Source organism: Thermobia domestica, chromosome 16 (genome assembly GCF_964235325.1).
Source record: "Thermobia domestica chromosome 16, izTheDome1.hap1.1, whole genome shotgun sequence".
Classification (NCBI taxonomy): domain Eukaryota; kingdom Metazoa; phylum Arthropoda; class Insecta; order Zygentoma; family Lepismatidae; genus Thermobia; species Thermobia domestica.
In genome coordinates, this window is record NC_137469.1 from 30,277,091 (window position 1) to 30,297,893 (window position 20,803).

The 20,803-nt window shown below is 31.7% G+C and overlaps 1 protein-coding gene and 1 long non-coding RNA gene across 4 annotated transcripts in view; one reads left to right on the forward strand and one right to left on the reverse strand.

Annotated features, from left to right (window-relative positions):
• The window catches only part of LOC145672966 (uncharacterized), a 123,639-nt gene that overhangs the window by 98,894 nt on the left and 3,942 nt on the right, over positions 1-20,803 (reverse strand). The gene's annotated exons all lie outside the window — the stretch shown is intronic.
• The window catches only part of LOC145672964 (voltage-dependent calcium channel subunit alpha-2/delta-3-like), a 169,912-nt gene that overhangs the window by 55,349 nt on the left and 93,760 nt on the right, over positions 1-20,803 (forward strand). For all 3 annotated transcript variants that reach the window (XM_081742228.1, XM_081742229.1, XM_081742230.1), the window contains 5 exons: positions 4,269-4,349; positions 6,606-6,680; positions 12,554-12,658; positions 15,461-15,532; positions 19,421-19,565. In XM_081742228.1, the coding sequence (XP_081598354.1) occupies positions 4,269-4,349; positions 6,606-6,680; positions 12,554-12,658; positions 15,461-15,532; positions 19,421-19,565 (478 nt within the window). The remainder of the gene's footprint in view (positions 1-4,268; positions 4,350-6,605; positions 6,681-12,553; positions 12,659-15,460; positions 15,533-19,420; positions 19,566-20,803) is intronic.

Genomic DNA, 20,803 nt, shown 5'->3' on the forward strand with positions numbered 1-20,803 from the left:
TGTGAAAAGTGTTCTAATTTCTTTCGCATTTACTTAAAAATACATTGTATATATCAAATGTAGTGAAGTAATCATATTGTGTACAATGATTCCCTAGTGTAAGATAATATAGTGATAAGAACATTACTTATTTTATATTTACCTTATCACTCGATACCTTATCATCCTATGTAATTAGCGCCCCGTGCAACTGCATCACTTGCCACCTCCCTTTCTCCAAAAAGAACAAATCTTAAAACCTACGATTTTAAGTATGCTACTCCATCATGAACAACGAAGGGGAGGAAAAGATCACTCGCACTCAGAAAGACCTAAACACTACAAAGACAATCTCATTGTGTCTATTTTCTTTATATAATAATCTATTATGTTAGTGAAAGATAAAGCACCCACACCTGCAGAGGAGAGATGGCAATCCTTTTTATAGAATTTAATATCGAACTTCAATTCCAGTGCAACTAGCTCTTGTATTTTGATTTCTTGATTTTCCTTCTACATCTGTTAATTTTTTTAAATATCCACTTTCAATGATAAGGAACTTGTTTGTGACAAAGACAAGAGTAGTTTTCGTATCAAAACTGTAATAACTAAATGGAACAGGTGTTCGCTACTGTTCGAGAATTGAGTTCTTGTATTTGACAACAATCAAGCAATTTATACTGGGATTTGTTTGACCATTTGCTTCAGTACTGTCCATGTGACCTTAGACTAATGCGACCTAAACATGATTTATGAATGTAGTATTCAAATAGATGGTGAACTTAGCAAATTTAACTACCATCATCATGAAGTCTATTTCCAATAAGAGATATTTATTTTAAATAATATAATTATGACAAATTTTGCCGCCCGTTGCACATATAGTAGAGCCGGCCCTGCTCGATAGATTATATCACCTACGTAAACATTTCCCTTAATCATTAGTCTTTTTGAAGCAATTGATTCTAGCCGTAAAGTTTCCAATTTGTGATCCCCAGATTATAAAATTAAGATCTTTTGATATATTTTATTATTCGTGATATTTAAAATTGTGTAATGTTTACAATTACATTAGATGTTTACTACATGTTAATGGTAGTATACTTAATAGCTGTATTTTGGGGATCTCGCTAAAATTATTTTATAATGTAATTAAAATATCTGCCTTCTATCAAAATAGAATAATCACAAAGAGTTAGGGACCCAAGAGAAAAAATATACTAAAAAGGAATTAGTTTCAAACAAGATCTTCAAAGTACTGAGAATTTAACTGATTTCGAAAATCAATACATTACCTGCATTAACCCTATAACGACGGATGGGTCCATTGGCCCCTAATTCGATTTTTTAAAATATTTTATATTTTAACACCACAAGCTAGTGACCTCAGCTCAAGCGACTTTTCATCATTTTTAAAGACAACCAAAATCTTGTTTTCAATTTCAATGAGTTTCGTCACAATTACGGATGACTCCCTTTACGAACAGATGGACCTATTGGGTCCAGCCATATTGAGGACATACATATATCCAAATAGAATTGTAAGAAGATATCTCATATTTGTCCATCGAAACTCGATAGGAAAAGCAAAAGAGTGTGTTTCAAATGTAAGAAAAATATGTGTAATGAACATTCAAAGGTTGTGTCTAACAAATGTTGTTGGATGCTTATTTGTAACCAGGTCTTAGAATCATTATTGAATGTTTGTGAATACTAGGTATAACCAAGAAAATGTAGAATTCATCAATAAACGTATTAAAATTATTAAAAACAATGAATTTATTTTAGAAAAACGCCCCAAGCCCAGACGGGTCTAAAGGACCTGATCCGTCAGTAACGGGCAGTGAATACAACAGTCCTTACAAATAAATGTAACTTCTTCAATACCTCGGCTGAAAATAGTCACCATAGATAGCGAGGATAGGATGTTTTGAAAATTCTAAAGTAAGAATGGAACAATGAAGATTTTAATACTGGTTAAAATTTGGAAGATTCTGGGGAAGGAATGGAACAATGAAGATTTTTAATATTGGATGAAGTTTCGAAGATTCCGGAGAACGAATGAAACAATAAAAATCTTAATATTGGATAATGTTCTGTAGATTTTGGGGAAAGAATGAGCCAATCAAGATGTTTTGAAGATTCTGAAGAAAGAATGAATAATGAAGATTTTGATTTGAATGGGGCAATGAACGAGGTTTTTGAAGGTTTTGGGAAAAAGAATAGGACAATCAAGATTTTAATACTGGGTAAGGTTTTGAAGGTGCTGGGGAAAGGACTGGATAATGAAAACTTTAATACTGTGTAATCTAGGTGAGTAGTATTTTATGAAATTGGTGGAAATATATCAGTATTTCCAACTGCTGTGTTTATTTCTAAGCTGTAAATTGTAGTGCAAGCCATGTTGTTCCTATATTATCTAAAAGTTCTTGGTCAGAGTCTAATTCTGGGATTCTTGTTCCACTGTCATTAAATACAATTAATTGTTACACTATAATGTAACATAATTGTAAGTAATATTGGCCTGTGCCCTTGTATAACCCAATAAATGGGTAACAAAGAAGCGTAAGGCGCCGCAAAGTGATGATTTATTCGATGTATATGACTGTACCTAATATTTTACATGTGTGCAATTTGATATTTCAACAAATTTGATATGAATCATATTAAGTTTATGAACAATTTAATTTGTAACAATAATCAAGAAGGAAGAAAAAGATTTCTTCTATATTATCATATACCAAATATGTCAAATAATTTATACTAATGATTGAAACTACATCACTAAGATGGATTCCAGAAACTTCTCAACTTAAAATATAATCAACTATCCGATTATGAAAACAATTTAATTAAATAATTTGAAACTATGATTATAACGATATTAAAACTTGTTATTATTATGATAACCGTTATTATTTATCAATACAAAATCATAACATTATTCATATAAAATCATAAGATATTTAATAGTACTATTAAAACGAAGTATTATATATGTTAATGTTATGCGATTGAACACTTACAAAAACATATGAAATTTGGCATACATAATATGTATTGTGGACAGGAATGAAATTATGTTTCCATTTCTCTGTTATAAAAAAACAATTGATTGTTTACACATTGTAAAAAATAACTTATGTCAGCATTATATGCAAGCAAGATTGTATGTCTGCCATATATTAAAATCTAATTAATTAAAAAGTAAGTTGGTATATGGGTTGAGAAGTTAGAAATCACAAGATGGAGTGAAAGAGCGTGTGAGTGAAGCATGTGTATTACTTTTAGTATTTTTACAAAGTTTTTGATGATTTTCTCCTTTATATTTATCACAATTCACTTCATTAGCAATTAATAATAATACAACTATGAAAAACATCATCAAATATAACTTTAAAAAAAGAGAAATCTATAATAAAGAAAGAAGAATAAGAAATTTCTAGAATACTAAGATTAAATATGAAAAAACCAAGGACTATGAAAACGTTTTCAATAATATTTAATACAATACTATCTATTAGTGTTAGTATTGGTCGAAAACAAGTATTAGTTGAAAACAAATAATTAACCATTAAAACACATATACTAATACTTTAATTATTATAAACATTGAAATATATAAAACAATGTTTACAAATGATGATCAGGGCTCTTGTATTTACTTCATGTATTTTATGATTCTTTGCGAAAATACTAATTTGACACAAGCAGCCTATGGGACATTGAGATAATTAATGAATAGTAACATACTAAGGACCATATCTCCGACCAAAAACTAATATTGGTTAATTAGATGATTTGGAATAATTTGGAATTATCTTTTTAAAAAAAAGAAAAGAAAAGAAAAGAAACACCTTTATGGTATTACCATGAATTATAAAGTAATTGAATTGTTTAGGCAGTATATACTGGATTTCTTGTAAAGAATTTGTATTATTCATGATAAATATGCCTTTTTATGTGCAACTGAGATTTTATAAAATGGTCAAATGTAATATTACTTTATTTTTAATAATTGCCAGTTCCTATTCAGTTTAATTTTCTTTATACCTACGAAAGCTAACTTTATGACGTAAGCATTGGACCTGTAATGCAATTTGAAATATTTCAGGAGACTATGCTAAAGAAATTTAGCCATATTTACGTAAGATAAATTATATTGAAATTCATGTTCTGAAATATTATTATGTGTATGGATTCTAGAGTTACGTTCATGTTTTGATTTTATATTGTATATCATGATTATTATTAACTAAACATGTATTTTGTATTTGCCTTTTCAACAGACAAGAATCGCTAATTTATTAGGGGTAGCTGGAACTGATGTGCCTGTTCAAGATATTCAGAAATTGACACAGCCACATAAGGTAAGCATTATTGTATTCTCTTTTGAAAGAGCTGTCAATGAAGAATTACGACCTTTCAGACAATACAAACATCTGCAGAACTTCAGGTCATGTTCATAGAGTGTTTTAGTAATCTAATTTAGTGCTTATGGAGGAATCTTCAGGACTCTAGAAAGTTTTTAATAATATTCAATTCCCATATATACCACTATGCCATCCGTTTCAGAAATATTCTTACAATATAATTGAACATTATTATAAATACGTACAAATTTTTACATGCATCTCCAGATATCCTTAGAATATCTTATTATCTTCAGAAACTGGTATGCAGTAAAGGTTACAAAATTAGGCAATTTAAGAAAGTCATCACTAAATATAAATATTACAAAAATATGTTACATTATTTTGTGACCACAGTATGTATCATGGATACAGTTTGAGCTTATTGGGTATTTTAATAAGTAATCTCTTATATACAGTAGATTGTACTTGGTTTATAATCAAAATATGACATCTTACATATGTTTGCTTTAATGCTAATATTTTTCTTCAGCACTGAAGATATATGAAACTTGGATCTATGGCTTAATATTCTAATAAAATTTCATAAGTTCCCACACGAAAAAGTAGGAGCACTATTTAGAGAGTATTCATAAAGTAGCCTTGTACCTATGGTATAGTAAATGTCATGGTACTTTTGACGATAGAAAATAATGGCATCTTCTACTAACAGAAGAATGGTTATGTAAAATGGCATGCTAGAATAATTATTAATATAAAATGCTGACACTTATCTTACGATACTATTTGAAAATACAGTGCTTTTTTCCTTTCTTAAACATATCACTGAGTTTATTGTTATCATATCTGAAATGCATGTCTCATCAAGCTATCGTATCTGCTGTATTTTTTGAATCTAGCGTCAGGTTTTAAGTTCTTATATTTACTGAGAGTTTGTTATAGTTTATTACCAACAGAATAACCGTTCTTTGCACGGGAAGGATATGTTTCATTTTGCACATAAAAGGCTGAATTTGGATTTAAACATAATCGGAAATGCCACTGTTCGTCTCAGCAACCCCGAAAACTATGGATTCGACACTAATATCGGTCATTTTTGATCATTTTTATATATCTCTCTCCCCCCCCTTAAGTTGCGGCGCTGAATTTGGATTTAACCGGCATCGGTAGTGCCACTGTTCGTCTCAGCGACCCTGAAAACAATGGAAAACACTAATATCCGTCATTTTCAATCATTTTTAAACATTTCCCCTTCCCTAATTGCACCGTCAAAGTGAAATAATAAAAATTATCCCAGGAACGATCCTCATTGTTGAAAATTTGATCGAGGTTGATCGGGTGATCTTATATTTACTGAGAGTTTCTTATAGATTATTACTCATGTATCTTTGAGTTCTTTGATATACAATGTTGTTTGTATGTCTCGGGATGGCAAGTTTTTTTTCCTTGTGTTGTATGTGTGAGTGCCTTAGAATGGGTTAAGGCAGTTTCTAGTATGCCAACATCTTATCCATATCGAAATAACACTTTCTCTTAGATCAACGAAGTCAGCAGTGTTGGATCTCGTCAGAGGAAAGATGGGTAATCATTCGTATTCACTAGATGATGTTGTCATTGCGGCATCCACTCAGCGTCGTCAGAACAATTGGGGAGCTGCTTAAAAGAAAAAAAAGTAGAAAATGTCAGTATAGAAAGCCAACATCAACGGCGAGAAGAGCCAATGTACTGACCACATATCATCTCAAAAGCATGAGTACCACAAGCCAGCTGGTAGCCCCTGGCTCCTAAGAGCTGTTCCAATAAGAGATTAATTTTTTTTTGTTGTTTTTTTTTAGATTTTTTAAGGAAGTTTATAACAATATACCTAAATATAGGATATTGTAGCCTCAGGACTGGTAGAATATTAGGTTCTCTAAATAACTATATACCATATATTTTTATGCAGGCATCTTTCATTTTCCTTACTATCTTCTGTTTACATGAAATAAGAAATATAAATTATTTTTAATTTTAGACTTTAATATTGATAGTTTGCTTTATACGTAAATAATTTATCGGCTATTACATTTAATAACATGAATTGGGCACCAATGTTATGGAATACTTTTAATGTTAGAGTAATTTCGTATGAAAAATGTGTATAAATAATTTCTATAACATAAAGAAAAAATAACTTCTGTTAATTACTCAAATATGTCAAATCTGCCAGATTTTTATATCTAACTTCCTCATAAACATTCAAATATTTTCCAGCTTGGAGTAAATGGCTACCCATTCCTTATTACCAATAACGGATATATTTTGATACACCCAGATCTCCGACCTGTGGTAAGTACCAAATTTGTTTGCCCTAAATAATTTATTAGTAATTTAGCGAAATCTGTGATGTGAGCAATCCGCAAGGTCAAAGGAGCAAAAAAATAAATATTCCTATTTAAGCATAATCAAATTATTAAACTATGCTAAGAGTTTTAAATTCTAGTAATAGTATGACTCTGTGATTTTTACTTTAATTATAATTATTCACTTTAATTAGTTTAGTTTATTATTAAGTTTTAATCGACTTAAATAAAGAAAGTAGTTCTCATATATGATATATGTTGTAGGTATATTCACACACAACTTCAGTAAAAATGCGCAATTTCGATGATTCTTCCTTCGTTTGAAAGAGTATACTTTTCTGGGAGTTCCATGTAAATTTCATCAGGATCTGGTAGTCTTTCATTAAAACGCACTTTAAAAAAATAGAAAATAAAAACATTTTAGAAAGTGTTAATTAACTTTAAAATAAAAAATAGCTTACAAGTGCTAAAAGCAGAGAATAATAGAAAGAGTGCTTAAAAGCAGAAATACTTTAACATGAAGCACTTTAACTAGTGCAGTGTTAATACTATAATTAACCGACTTCATTGTGTGTATGTTCCACACAGACGCACTGATTGTTATGAGTGTACTTATGTTTGAAAGAGTATACTGCCACGATTGTAGCGTGTAAATTTCACCAGTATCCAACGAGAGTCTTCGGAACTTCATAATATAACTCCTCAATTGGTGACAATTTTAACAACATAGTTGCATGTATGTTCACGTATATCGTAACTCGGAGACCGATATTAAAAATGTTCACGTACGTTTAGGAAGTCGACCCATTTTATAATAAGTTAGTGTCCTATCTTTGGTTATGGTATCTGCCTAAACTACTGAAATAACAAAAAATAGTTGAAAAACTTAATCACACTTGAAAGAAAGTTGATTTTTAAAAAGCACTTTAAAATTAGAAAATAAAAACATTTTAGAAAGTGTTAATTGCCTTAAAAAACGCTAAAAGTAGACAACAAAAAAGCTTAAAAGTGCCAAAAGCAGAGACTAATAGAAAGGGTTAAGAAAAGCAGGAAATAGTAAAAGAAAGTAGCTAAAAAAACTAATTATCAATAAAAAAATTGAAGTCTGTGCTAAGCCTTAACATTCTTAGTCTTTTTTTATCTTATTTTTTCCTGCTTATGCAGGGTCAACATTTTAAGTGATTCGCTTTTATCTTGATCGGTCCCAAATACAATTTTTTAAAACCCTTTTTCTTTAAAGTCTGAAGTTACACAATCTATCATCTCTCTGGTCTTCCTCTTTCTTTTTTGCCTTCTATACTTCCGTCTTCCACACTCTTTTGTCAACATAATCATAATTTCTTCTGTAACATGTCCAGATTATAGTAATCTTCTCTTGTGTACTTCGACATCTCAATCACTTTAATGCTGCCTCTTATACTTTCGTTTCTAATCTTATTCAACCTGGTAACCTAATGCTATATATTAGGTAATAATTTTAATTTGTTTCGCTTGGCACAAATTTAGCCTTTGAAGAAACAAAGTTAATAGTAGATTATGTTTGGAACCGAGTAAACGATAAGCGACTCATCAAAAGTGTCGACTCCCGAAAGTAGGGATAAGAGTACAAGAAGAAATAAGTCTTTGTAGTGTTTCTTTTGTTTTCCTGCTTTTTAGAGTTTTTTCTCTGCTTTTTACCGCTTTTTTGTTTTCTTTTTATAGTTATTTTTTGAAGTCGGTTAATTATTCATAAGGTTGTGCTACTTGATACATCTTCCTTACGAGGAAACAGAAGTGGATACAACTATTACGGATTAAGAGCAATTTAAAATGGGCCATACCAATGAAACCTTGAAAAGGCTTACTAAAGTTGAGTTGATTTTGAGTTTAACATCCCTTTCAGCAGCGAGGCTATATGAGACGGGACCTATTGATTAACGTGGAATCCAAACCATACATGAGCTGCCGCCAGGAATCGAACCCGGGTCTCCCACTCCAAAGGCGTGTACACTAAAATCTTAGCCACGAAGGAGCTCTGCTTATTGATTTATTTTATTAATAATCGAAAACTCCTATAAGAAAATCGGTTATTAATATAATCATAACTTTTAACTACAATTAAAACGAGGTATAGGTTTTACCTATACTTCAATTGAAAGTGTATGAACGAATATTATCATCCAGTTTACAAGATTCAATGTTCTAGTTTTTCATTACAAATCAGAACATAACTATATATTTTTTCTCAATTATTATTGGAGAAAAGAACATATAATTCACACAGTACATATCTTTGAAATGTAATGGAGGATGACTCAGGTTTTTTATTTTTTATTTATTTATTTGTTTATTTATTTATCTTTTGTTTTTGTTTTTAATATATTATTTATTTTTTTGTCTTCGAGACAACTTTTACCACGTTATAAAGCTAATAAAGTCAGGAAATGGAAATTTTTGTCGTGAAATTTTCAAAACTTCCCTCTTCGTGGGAGTATTCTAATTGACTTATACCGAATAAAAGGCCAGTTAATTGCAATTCAAATGAGGTATACATAGGCCCGTATTTAGGTGCTTTTCTGTGCTCAAACACGGCGGCAGAATTTAAGGGGGGGGGATTTTGGATTTTTTTTTTTAAGATTCACAATGAAGTTATATTTAAAACTAGCAACCCGCAGAATTCCGTGCAAGTGCGAAAATGTATGTTAATGTATTTAATTCACTCTAATTACAATAGTTACTAATTAGCTAACTTAATCTGATTAGTTTTAAAAAATCAATCTCTCCTATCCCCACTCCAAGAGGTGAAGATGAACTTGAACATAATGAAAACTCATACTGTTAAACTCATCGACCTTGAAAACTATGAATAGTCTACTAATATCTGTCTTCAATACTAATGTCTGTCGTTTTCGATTTTTTTTATAATCTTTAATTATGTGATAAGTTGAAAATAAACAATATCAAAAACCCTACCTAGTTTTCTAAATTCCGTATTTTACTATTACAATGATGAGTAAATATTTGAGAAATTCAATCATAATTCAAATGAAATTATAAAATATAAAAATGACATAACGGTTGAAGAAGAATTAATAGAATGTATTTTCTCTCGACAGTAAATTAAAACCTACACGAATAAATGACATGCCAGTATTGAGAGAATATATCCCCAATGGATGAGTTGTTAGGCTCGTTGCCTTGTAATCAATGGGTCCCGAGTTCGATTCCCTGTGAGGAAACAAGTGGTTCGGATTCCAAGTTAAGCTGTAGGTCCCGTCTTTAGTGCGTCATCATCGCATGGAAGACAATGACAAACTACCGTGAGTTCACCTTGCCCAGGGATCTTCGGGTCAAACACCTATTTTCGGGCAGAGCACCACATTATAATTATCATTGAGATACCTAAACTGCTACTCAACAAGAGCTGGTATGTTTGCAAAATCACAGCTTGTTTCCTTGTTTGAGACATAAGCTTGTGCAGGGGAGGGCGGCAAATTATTTAGAGCACAGGGGCGTTCAATATATAAATACGGGCCTGTGTATACCTAGAGCTTCCAGATTTTTAGATTAAAATACTAATGTACATAATAAAAAATTATAGTATTTTCATAGTTTAGCACTTGCTTCTTGCTGCTTAATTTAAATAATAAGTCAACAGACACCAAAAGTGACAGATAGAAAATTATTCGTATTAGTTGTGTATTTATGACTAATGAAAACTGATTTAAAAAAAAAAAAAAACGTTGTACACATAAATATGTGACATAATAACCTTTATTTTCGAGAGAAATTAAGAAATTTGGAATTTTCAACAATTTCGGGGAGGGAATAGATTACGTATATCTGGGATTGTCCTGGGCAAACCTGGAGGTCTGGGAGCTCTAGGTCTAACTCATATTTCTACTTTAATGAGGAGCGTAGTTAATCTTAGTAAGTCTACGAATTTGAGAAAGAAATAAACCTTTTAAGGAATGGAAAAGTTACTTTTTTTTGGTAAACCAAACGCGGTCGAGTTGCAGAAAATTGCATAAGCACTTTTCAAAGAAGAAAAAAGGTATTTAAAAAAAAAATTCTTTTCTATCAGAACATTCGCTTGTCAGCCATGTTGTTGGAAGGGTGACTAAATAAGCAGAAGACTTCAACTAAGTGAGGAAATGTGGGTTAAAAGTTGGCGGATGAAAAAATGTAGGATATTAATATCGGTCATCTATTGTATATTATTATTATTATTATTATTATTATTATTATTATTATTATTATTATTATTATTATTATTATTATTATTATTATTATTATTATTATTAAATAATACTTTTGATAAAGTGGATACTTTCAAATATTTAGGATCAATATTAACAGACGAAAATCATATTCACGAAGAAATTAAATGTCGACTAAAAGCAGGGAATTCGTGTTACTATTCGGTTCAAAATCTCTTGTCGTCGCGAATTCTGTCGCGGAATCTGAAGCTTAAAATATATAAAACGATAATCATGCCTGTTGTTCTGTATGGTTGTGAAACATGGTCGCTTACTCTGAGGGAAGAACATAGACTGAAAGTATTTGAGAACAGGATCCTGAGAAGAATATTCGGACCCAAGAGGAACGAGAATGGGGAATGGCGGAAGATTCATAACGAGGAACTACATAGTTTATACGGTTTACCCAACATTGTTAGGGTCGTCAAGTCTAGGAGGCTTAGGTGGGCAGGTCATGTAGCTAGAATGGAAGAAAGTAGAAACGCTTTCAAAGTCTTGACTGGAAGACCCATAGGAAAACGACCATTAGGAAGACCTAGGCGCAGATGGGAGGATAATATAAAGATGGATCTCGCAGAGATAGGAATACAAAGTAGAAACTGGATGCAATTAGCTAAGAATAGAAGTCAGTGGAGAGCTTTTGTGAACGCGGCACTGAACAGATTTTCTTATGAAGAAGTGAAGTAGTTTATAAGTAATGTTTCTAAAATACTTACTTAATAATGTTTACTTACTAGTTCTACTAAAATACTTACTACTCCTAAAAGTATCAGCAAATATGCTTTATATGGCTCTCTACAAAACCACTTAAGAGCCTGCCTTACTAAAAATAATACAAAATTTACCATTTTTCTTTTGCTTGTTTGTTCAGCAGTGAAAGGAGATAATGAAATACAAGTCACCACAATCATAGATAATGCTATTCTACAACAGAAAATATGAACCTGAAGAATGTTCAGTGTTGCCATCCATAGAAATTACAGTGTTGCCAAAAAACAGTTTCCCTAAAATCTAAGTTAAGGCAGCGAGTAGAGGAACAAGCTCAACTGCATTTGGTTACGTATCATATTGTTTTGGTTTCCTGTGAACTACTTTTTAAATAATAGTTGTATTTAGTTTGTAATAAACAAAATAGTTTTAACATACAGTTATTAAAACTAAATAATAATATTAATTAAAAAGTAGTTCACAAGAAACCAAAACAATATGATACGTAATCAAATGCAGTTGAGCTTGTTCCTCTACTCGCTGCCTTAACTTAGATTTTAGGGAAATTGTTTTTCTGGCAACACTGTAATTTCTATGGATGGCAACACTGAACATTCTTCAGGTCCATATTTTCTGTTGTAGAATAGTGGTGACTTGTATTTCATTATCTCCTTTCACTGATGAACAAACAAGCAAAAGAAAAATGGCAAATTTTGTATTATTTTTAGTAAGGCAGGCTCTTAAGTTTAAAATTTATTGTCTGTTTTATTGAATTAGTACAATATACAGTATTTTAATATATTTACGTTCTTTTATATATTAGCGTTATATATAATCTACGTATGTATATACTATATAATCGTTCTTTTATGCATACATATCCTTAAGATTAAAATGTTTTTTTTTCTTCTAGTTTCAAGGTATTCTGAAACCAAATTACAATAGCGTAGACATATGTGAGGTCGAGTTGATTGATGATGAAAATGAAGCTCGATTTTATAATCCTAAATTGCTTGAGGTAAGTTCTTTAGCTTAAAACTTTGTTACAAAGATTCGAGTAATACTAATTCCTTGGATTACTAAGACTTGATACTATAACTCTTACCTAAGTCGAGCTTCTTCCTGCCAGTCAAATGTAGCAGTGATGGAACGGGTCGTGGGTCACCAGATCACTTGGATCACAAGTTTCGTCCGAGTCATGGGTCAGTAGGTCACTTGAGTAAAGAGTTTCGTCCGGGTCATGAGTCACCATGTCACTTGGCTCCCGACTTTTGTCCGGGTTATCCGGGTCTGGGTCTCACTTTCTCAGATTCAGTGACCTTGGCAGACCCAATAGCTCGAATAGACCTTGCGACCGGAAGCATCCGAATTATTAGCTCTGGAGCATTACTGCAGAATTTTGTATTTGATTAATAATGTTCATAATTCGAGCTCAAACGTTCATTTGTTTCATTCTCGGTGTCACATTTCTTAATCAAAATACCTGTGTTGAATATTTCAAATATAACTTCATGTGTATTCGTCTTCCCAATAAAGTGGTTTTTGAACATAGATTATACAAAAATATTCAACAAAACACTGCTTGGGCTTAGCGGCATCTTTTATATTCTAAACCAATAGTTTTCAATCTTCCCGATAACCTGAACCCCCTGTTCATTCGGCAAGTGATCTGCGGACTTCCTTGCAATACTATCTGAAATTTCACATGGTATTAAAAATATATATACTAATTAGAATTACCACGGACAAGAAAAAGATCAAGAAAAAATGCAATAAGTAATTTATTCTAAAGATATATGATCGTTTCCTAGTGAATGAAATTTCAATTGAAAATACAGTAACTTTCAAGACTGAAAATCAGTCCTTTTTTTTTTTAAGAAAATCAACTTAATAAACAATGTTCTCAAATGTGAGATTACTAATGTGAGGAATGAAATTCTATCTGTTTTCCATAATTGCATTGAAATCTGGAATAAGTTTATCACCATCAATCTTAGGTTCGATTCTACATTAAGACGATTTCGCTTTAAGGTTTTAATACTGTAAAGAGCGAAAAGAGTCTGCTCACATAAGTAAGTGGTAGGGAAGAGCATCAAATGTTGCAATGCCTTTTTAGACAACTCTTCATACTCACAGCGCACACGCAACCAAGAGTTACTACAAAGTTCATTTTCTTTGAAATCTTTTTTTCCATGAAGTATCGCAGGATAGTTCCAATAGCTGTTCTTGTTCTGTGTTAGAGAGATTCATATCTTGTATGTCATGGATTTCTATATTAGTGAATCCAACCATTACCAGGCTGTGGGACAGAGAAATATTCTCGAAAACTTGCAGCTAATGCTTTCAAATGTCCTACCAGTGTTTTGTGCATTTCAGCAGAGAGTTTTTCACCTGAAGAATCATTGAAATCCTTGGGCACTGGAAATGATGAATAGTTATTGTTTTGTACTCGCACTGCTCACAGCTGCAGTTTCTTAACCTTAAAATATTTTTTACATAATGAAAACACATTTCAATTTTTAGGCGTCGCAGATCCCCTGGCTAGATCCCACGGACCTCACTTTGAGAACCACTGTTCTAAACGATAAGTTTAACAGGCTTGCTCGATTCAACTTTGAAAAACTTATATTTTCGGTGAGTTTCACGCATTTATACTCTGATAAACCTTGTAATTATCTTTCAGTGCAATGCTTTGACACACACATGCAGATGCAAGCAACAAATGAGAAAAACTATAGATCTAGTGAGAAGACACACAAAGAGAGAGGGAAAATCATATTTGATAGAATTACATTAGCTGCATCACATATACTGCCCATGTGTATGGTGATATCTCATTGTCTCCGGATCTGTCCAGGTCACTCTAATCATGGATCTGACTGTCTCTTGATCTTCCAGGTCATGGGTCTTGAACTTTGTAGCCCGTTCCATTACTGAAATGTAGCATGAATTTGGTGTTACTATGTGGTAAACTTACTTGTAAACACTAGAAGGGATTTTATTAGGTAAATGCGTTAGGCAAGTTCACTAAATTACAAATTATGATTCTGAGTACTCAGAACAATAGTACAATGTACGGTAGTTTGTAAATACTAGTGTTGATACCTCGTATAATTGTAATGTTAAGATACATACTATAAGAGAGAGATTTTAACACACTTTTTTTTTTTTTTTTTAATGAAAGGGTTCTCAATTCGACCCACTACAGGTCACCAGAAGCCACCTTTATCCCCAAAAAGAGTGCTCAACAAGATTTTTTTGCCCATTGAACAAATTTTTGTCTAGAAGATCGCTGCGATTCCATTTTAGACTCTTCTTGATATCTGTATCATAAGAAAATATCTAGATAAACTCAGCGCTCAGAAATTTATCTGAAAATATGTTCCTATTTGACAAAAAACTTCAAAAGTGCTACTTACCGTAAGTTGGCAGTATTCCTTCTTCTGCTCTGTTGTTGAACATTTTGGCATTCATATGATCAGAAACAAAATATCTGAGTATGGTTCTGTAGTCTTTCACAGTGAACTTCGCCACCATTGGTATCATATTTACTTGTTACCTGAAACAATAAGTATTATTCATAATATTGAAAGGCAAAACTTATTTTCACAATATTAGAGAAATCATTCAATACTATGACGATGATAGTATATGAAATTTTAGCTATCAACCTTGGTTTTTCTGCAGTACATGGTGAATATATTTATATTATCGAGTGAATAGTAAAAGTTAGTAATAGTAGAAGAAGCAGAGTTATTATTAATATTTTCAGCACTAAAAATCTTAAATATTTAAACATTGTTCCTTTTCTTCATTCTAGCTTAGAAGGCGTATGCTTGATAAGGAAACTGGTGAAATGTTGCTCACTGTAAAGCAACATTACGACGACATGGTAAGTTATTTTGTTCTTTACATTGAGAAGACTCTAATTCCACAACTTATGTATTATGCTGTTAAAAAATTAAGATAGAAATACGGAATATTAAACATAAGATGTTAAGAAAATGAAAGTGAATTATGATGGAGGCGATGTAAATTGTAATCTATAGAAGTTTGATGGAAATTAAAAGAACAGTTTACTACGAGGCACGTCCACAAAACAAGTGTACTAGGGATCTCGCGGGCAGACGGAATTTGTTATTGTTATGTTGGTCACACGGCCGTGTAGCTTAGTTCCTACTCTTTCCAGTGAGCCAAATCACGTGTCAGTACATCCAAAACTGTGGCTACAGTAACGTCTCTCGTAAAGATGTCGATAAAATCTACCACCAAGTGCAAGATTCACAGCGTTATTCGTTAACTCGTTGTGAAGGGAAAAATCTTCGTCTGAAGTTTTTAACGAGATCAAATCAGTTTGTGACGAAGGAATTATGAACCTACGAATGTATTTAAGTGCTGTCATGAATTAAAAATGGTCGTAGTGATGTGAACGATGAGCAAAGGAGTGGAACACCGTCGATGTTGACTGATATGCGCATTCTTCTAACCAGGCGCCTTCAGGCTATCATTTGTTCACCTCCCTGAGGATGCACATAGGTGGGAAGAAAATTTTCAACTGACGAGAAGGAGAATATGGAGGAGAAGAATTGAGCAAAAGAGGTGGCGGTAGACTTCTTTGACTAAGGCATAAAAAAAATTAATCCCTCGTCTCACCTAGTGCAAGGAGAGGGATGGAGACTACATGGAAAAATAGTTCACATACGTACTGATGTAAGCATGTAAAAGTTTTTTTTTTTTTAATTTGAAACCTACAAAAATCTAGTACACTTATTTTCTGAACGTGCCTTGTAGTTTCTAAGATATTGAGGTAGTATCATTTGTGAAATTTTGAAATGTGAATATGAAGTAAAAGCAAAGATATGAATGCCAAAAGAAGAAAAGCGTTTGTATAAAATATTGTATTGTACAGAGCACAAATGTGGATATTATGAAACAGAAAGGTTTGAAATTGTGGGACTGGAGAAGAATGAATAAAATTGCCTGAGTGGAATAGGAAATTAATGAAGAAATGTTAGCAAAAAAATAAGAAGAGAAGATCAGACTATATATCATGATAATCAGAAATATGATCAAATTTTGAGAGCACTTCACAAAATAATTGAAAATCACAATAAGCATAACAACATCCCTTTAAAAGAGATAATGTTTTTAAATTAGTAATACATTTTCTATAAATGACTACTTTCGTAAAAAGAAGAAAATAAAAGAGTGTTGATTTCAGGAGATGGCTTGTTTATTCCCACACCGGAGCCACGAAATTCTTTCCCAGTATTTCATGTTCAGTTCATTGTGATTGTGAATTACTAGTATTTACGCAGTAATACTCTCCTCTTCACGAAGAAAATCTTCTGAAATCATTGCTGGTCCGGAAAAAAAGGGTATTTTACGTATTACTTGTGTTTCCAATATAAAAGATAGGGAAACAATTAGATGTACATTAAACATAAACTAATTATCCTTTTCCAATTTCCAATGCTAAGAAACCTTGAATATTATCACTTCACATTTACTGATTACAAATTCTCGTGAGAACGGACACAATATAATCATAATTTAATGTTTCAAATATGATATCATCTCACAACATTATTAAAACTAATGATGCTAGAAATTAATGTCATTTTTGCATAATATTGGATTTTTCAATAAAGTTTCTTGACCTTATTTCTAAATATACAACAGTATACAGTAGAGATTTATAAATAAAAGACTCAAATATTATTAGCCAGAAACGATATTGATGTTATATCTAGAATATATTGGAAAAACAACGTTGATCGATATATCGAAATCGCAACATAAATCGAAGAAAAATTCTTATAAATAGTACATCGAGAAAGTTACTTTTGCATGACTGTTCGACATTTCGAGTTTTGAAAATATGAAAAGACGAATTATTATAAAATCGATTTTAAATTACCCTTACCTAAGCACTGATTTTGGTTGTTATAAATTTTGTTAATTAAAAGTAGCAACATACAAATTACGAATCTGGATCAAAAAAAAAAAAAAAATAGTTGAAAAAGAAAATATATTCTTTTCATATATTACAAGACAAAAGATATATATTTATGAAACTCAAATAACATTATAAAATTTCCAAAGTGAACCAAAAGGAAAACGTTAAATATTAGATTATTTACCTTATAATAGTAATATTCTCTACATTACTGATAAATTAAATTTACCTTGACATACCCTGAATATCTGTAGAGAAGGAGTCAATTTGGAAACAACAAACAGACGCATACGTCTTTGACATCTAGGCTATTCGTCACATATTTAACAATAGAACATAATAACAGTAACATTATATTAGATATGGAATTTTATTGAAGGAAGATAAACCAATATTAGAAAAATAACTTGAACTAGAAACACAATTCACTGAGCAAAGCAACGTTTCTTTAAAAATAATAACTGTGTAACAGTTTCGCCAACTAACTGAACATATTAGCTTCATCAGACACAATTGACAGTGTCTGATGACTTAACAGTGTCTGATGACTTGACAGTGTCTGATGAAGATGTCTGATGAATTGACAGTGTCTGATGAAAATGTCTGATGACTTGACAGTGTCTAATGAAGATGTTTGATGACTTAACAGTGTCTGATGAAGATGTCTGATGACTTGACAGTGTCTAATGAAGATGTCTGATGACTTGACAGTATCTGATGAAGATGTCTGATGACTTGACAGTGTCTGATGAAGATGTCTGATAACTTGACAGTGTCTGATGAAGATGTCTGATGACTTGACAGTGTATGATGAAGATGTCTGATGACTTGACAGTGTCTGATGAAGATGTCTGATGACTTGACAGTGTCTGATGAAGATGTCAGATGACTTGACAGTATCTGATGAAGCCAACATGTTCAGTTAGTTGGCGAAACTGTCAAACAGTTTATTATTTTAAAATAAACGTTGTTTTCTTCAGTGATTTGTTTTTCTAACTCGAGTTAATTACGAAAGCAAAGCTAATATGAACCAGTCAGTTTTAGAAAAATAAAATAGGCAAAAGGGCAATTAGAACATTATGGGATAGAAAACCAAAATATCTTTGTAAATTTTTGTCTATGAAATTGGAAATGTTAATGATCGGAATATATAATGTTGCCGTAAATAACCCCTAGAATGTAAATAGAAATAGTAAACAATATAAAAGGAATATTCGTGTAAACAAATGTAGGCTTGCTTAGGCACAATTTTTTTTATAATATATTTCAAAAATATTGTCTAATTCGAAAAAGAGAGAAGTATAACTGCGTTTTAAACAAGGATATTATAAAAATAGAGGATCTGCTTATACAACAAAATCGTGAAGTCATATGTCAGTTTCACCCTACCCCCGTCTGTCTGCTATGCCCAATAAGATCGCAATGTTTTGAAATTACATTCATAGTGGAAATGAGAGTAGCCAATCAGACGTCCTGACATTCGGTTATTTTCTGGCTTCATAGAGTTAATAAGATGAAGATACATAAGAGCAGATCCTCTTTTTGTAACATGCTTGGTTTTAAAATACTAATTGACGATTCATTGTTTAATAATAGTTATTTTAAATTAATAATTGTATCGTTCAAGATAGTTATAGAAATAAAATAATTGTTATAATTCACCATTATTATTATTATTATTATTATTATTATTATTATTATTATTATTATTATTATTATTATTATTATTATTATTATTATTATTATTATTATTATTACTATTCAGTTACATAGTAGAGTAACAATTTCCATAATTTGTGTTTCTCTTCTTTCCTTTTACAGAAACGAGTATCCATAGTCGATCGTAGGTATTACTATCGTCCTATAGCAGATACGCCATTTTCACTTGGCATTTCCATCCCGAATGACTTCAGTATGTATGAAACAAGGCGATCATTGGAACTGTCACTTTATCGCCATGGAGACAGTAATTTCTTTTATAATATTTTATGTATCTACATTCATAAGATTAACTTTATGGAATTCTTTAGCAAATAAGATAAAAAAACACATAAATTATAGATAGATAGATAGATAGATAGATAGATAGATAGATAGATAGATAGATAGATAGATAGATAGATAGATAGATAGATAGATAGATAGATATACAGGGTGTTTCAAAATAACACCGACAACGTTTGGAAGGTGATTCCTGACGCCAAGATAAGACAAAAAGTATAGACCAACTAGGGTGCACAAATGCTTCCTTTCGGAGTTATAAGCTGCCGAAATCACGAAAAATTAAACTTTAAAGGTACATCGCTCCAAAACTATGGGACCTATCGAAGTCAGGTCAATACTTCACTTAGGAACTATCATGTGCTCTATCCAAATATCCATGTTTCAGAATCCTGCGATATTCCACAACCTTTTTCATAGAGGTAGTTGGTGATTACTTCTAATTAACTTCCTCTATAAAAACTGTTGCGGAAGTACCGCAGGATTCTGAAACATGGATATCTGGATAGGACACATATAGTTCCTAAGTGAAGTCTTGACCCGACTACGGTAGGTCCCACAGTTTTGGAGGTATGGACCTTTACAGTTCATGTTTTCGGCAGCCTATAACTCCGAAAGGAAGCATTTGTGCACCTAAGTTGGTCTATACATTTTGTCTTACCTTAGTGTCAGGAATCACCTCCCAAACGTTGTCGATGTTGTTTTGAAACACCCTGTATATAGATATATATATACCTAGATAATAACAATTTAGGCACATATTCTTCTTCATTGTCTCTGTACTAGTCTAAACATTTGTTTCAAAGGTAAACAAATTAAGTTACATCTGAACCCAGAATGAACACTACAGTTGTTTATGAATAATGTTATGCGCAATGCACACTATGGTGTTTAATTGAGGAATAATGTCACTACGTCGAATGCGCTGGGCTGCCAACTGTACGGATTTAACAACTCAGATACGGGTTGCTATTCAAAATGCACGGGCAAACTAATATTTTTGACAATGGTTTTCTTTTATTGGTTAAAAGCAAGAATTCGATCATTATTGTTATCATTTAGCAAAATAAATAAATAAAATAAAAAAATAAATAGTCTTATTTGTCTACGCTACTGTGATCAAAATCACAAAGTAAGATACGAACTTTATATAAGCCCAATAGTAATTATCTAGCCCCCATGCAATCAGCAATTTTGTTTTCC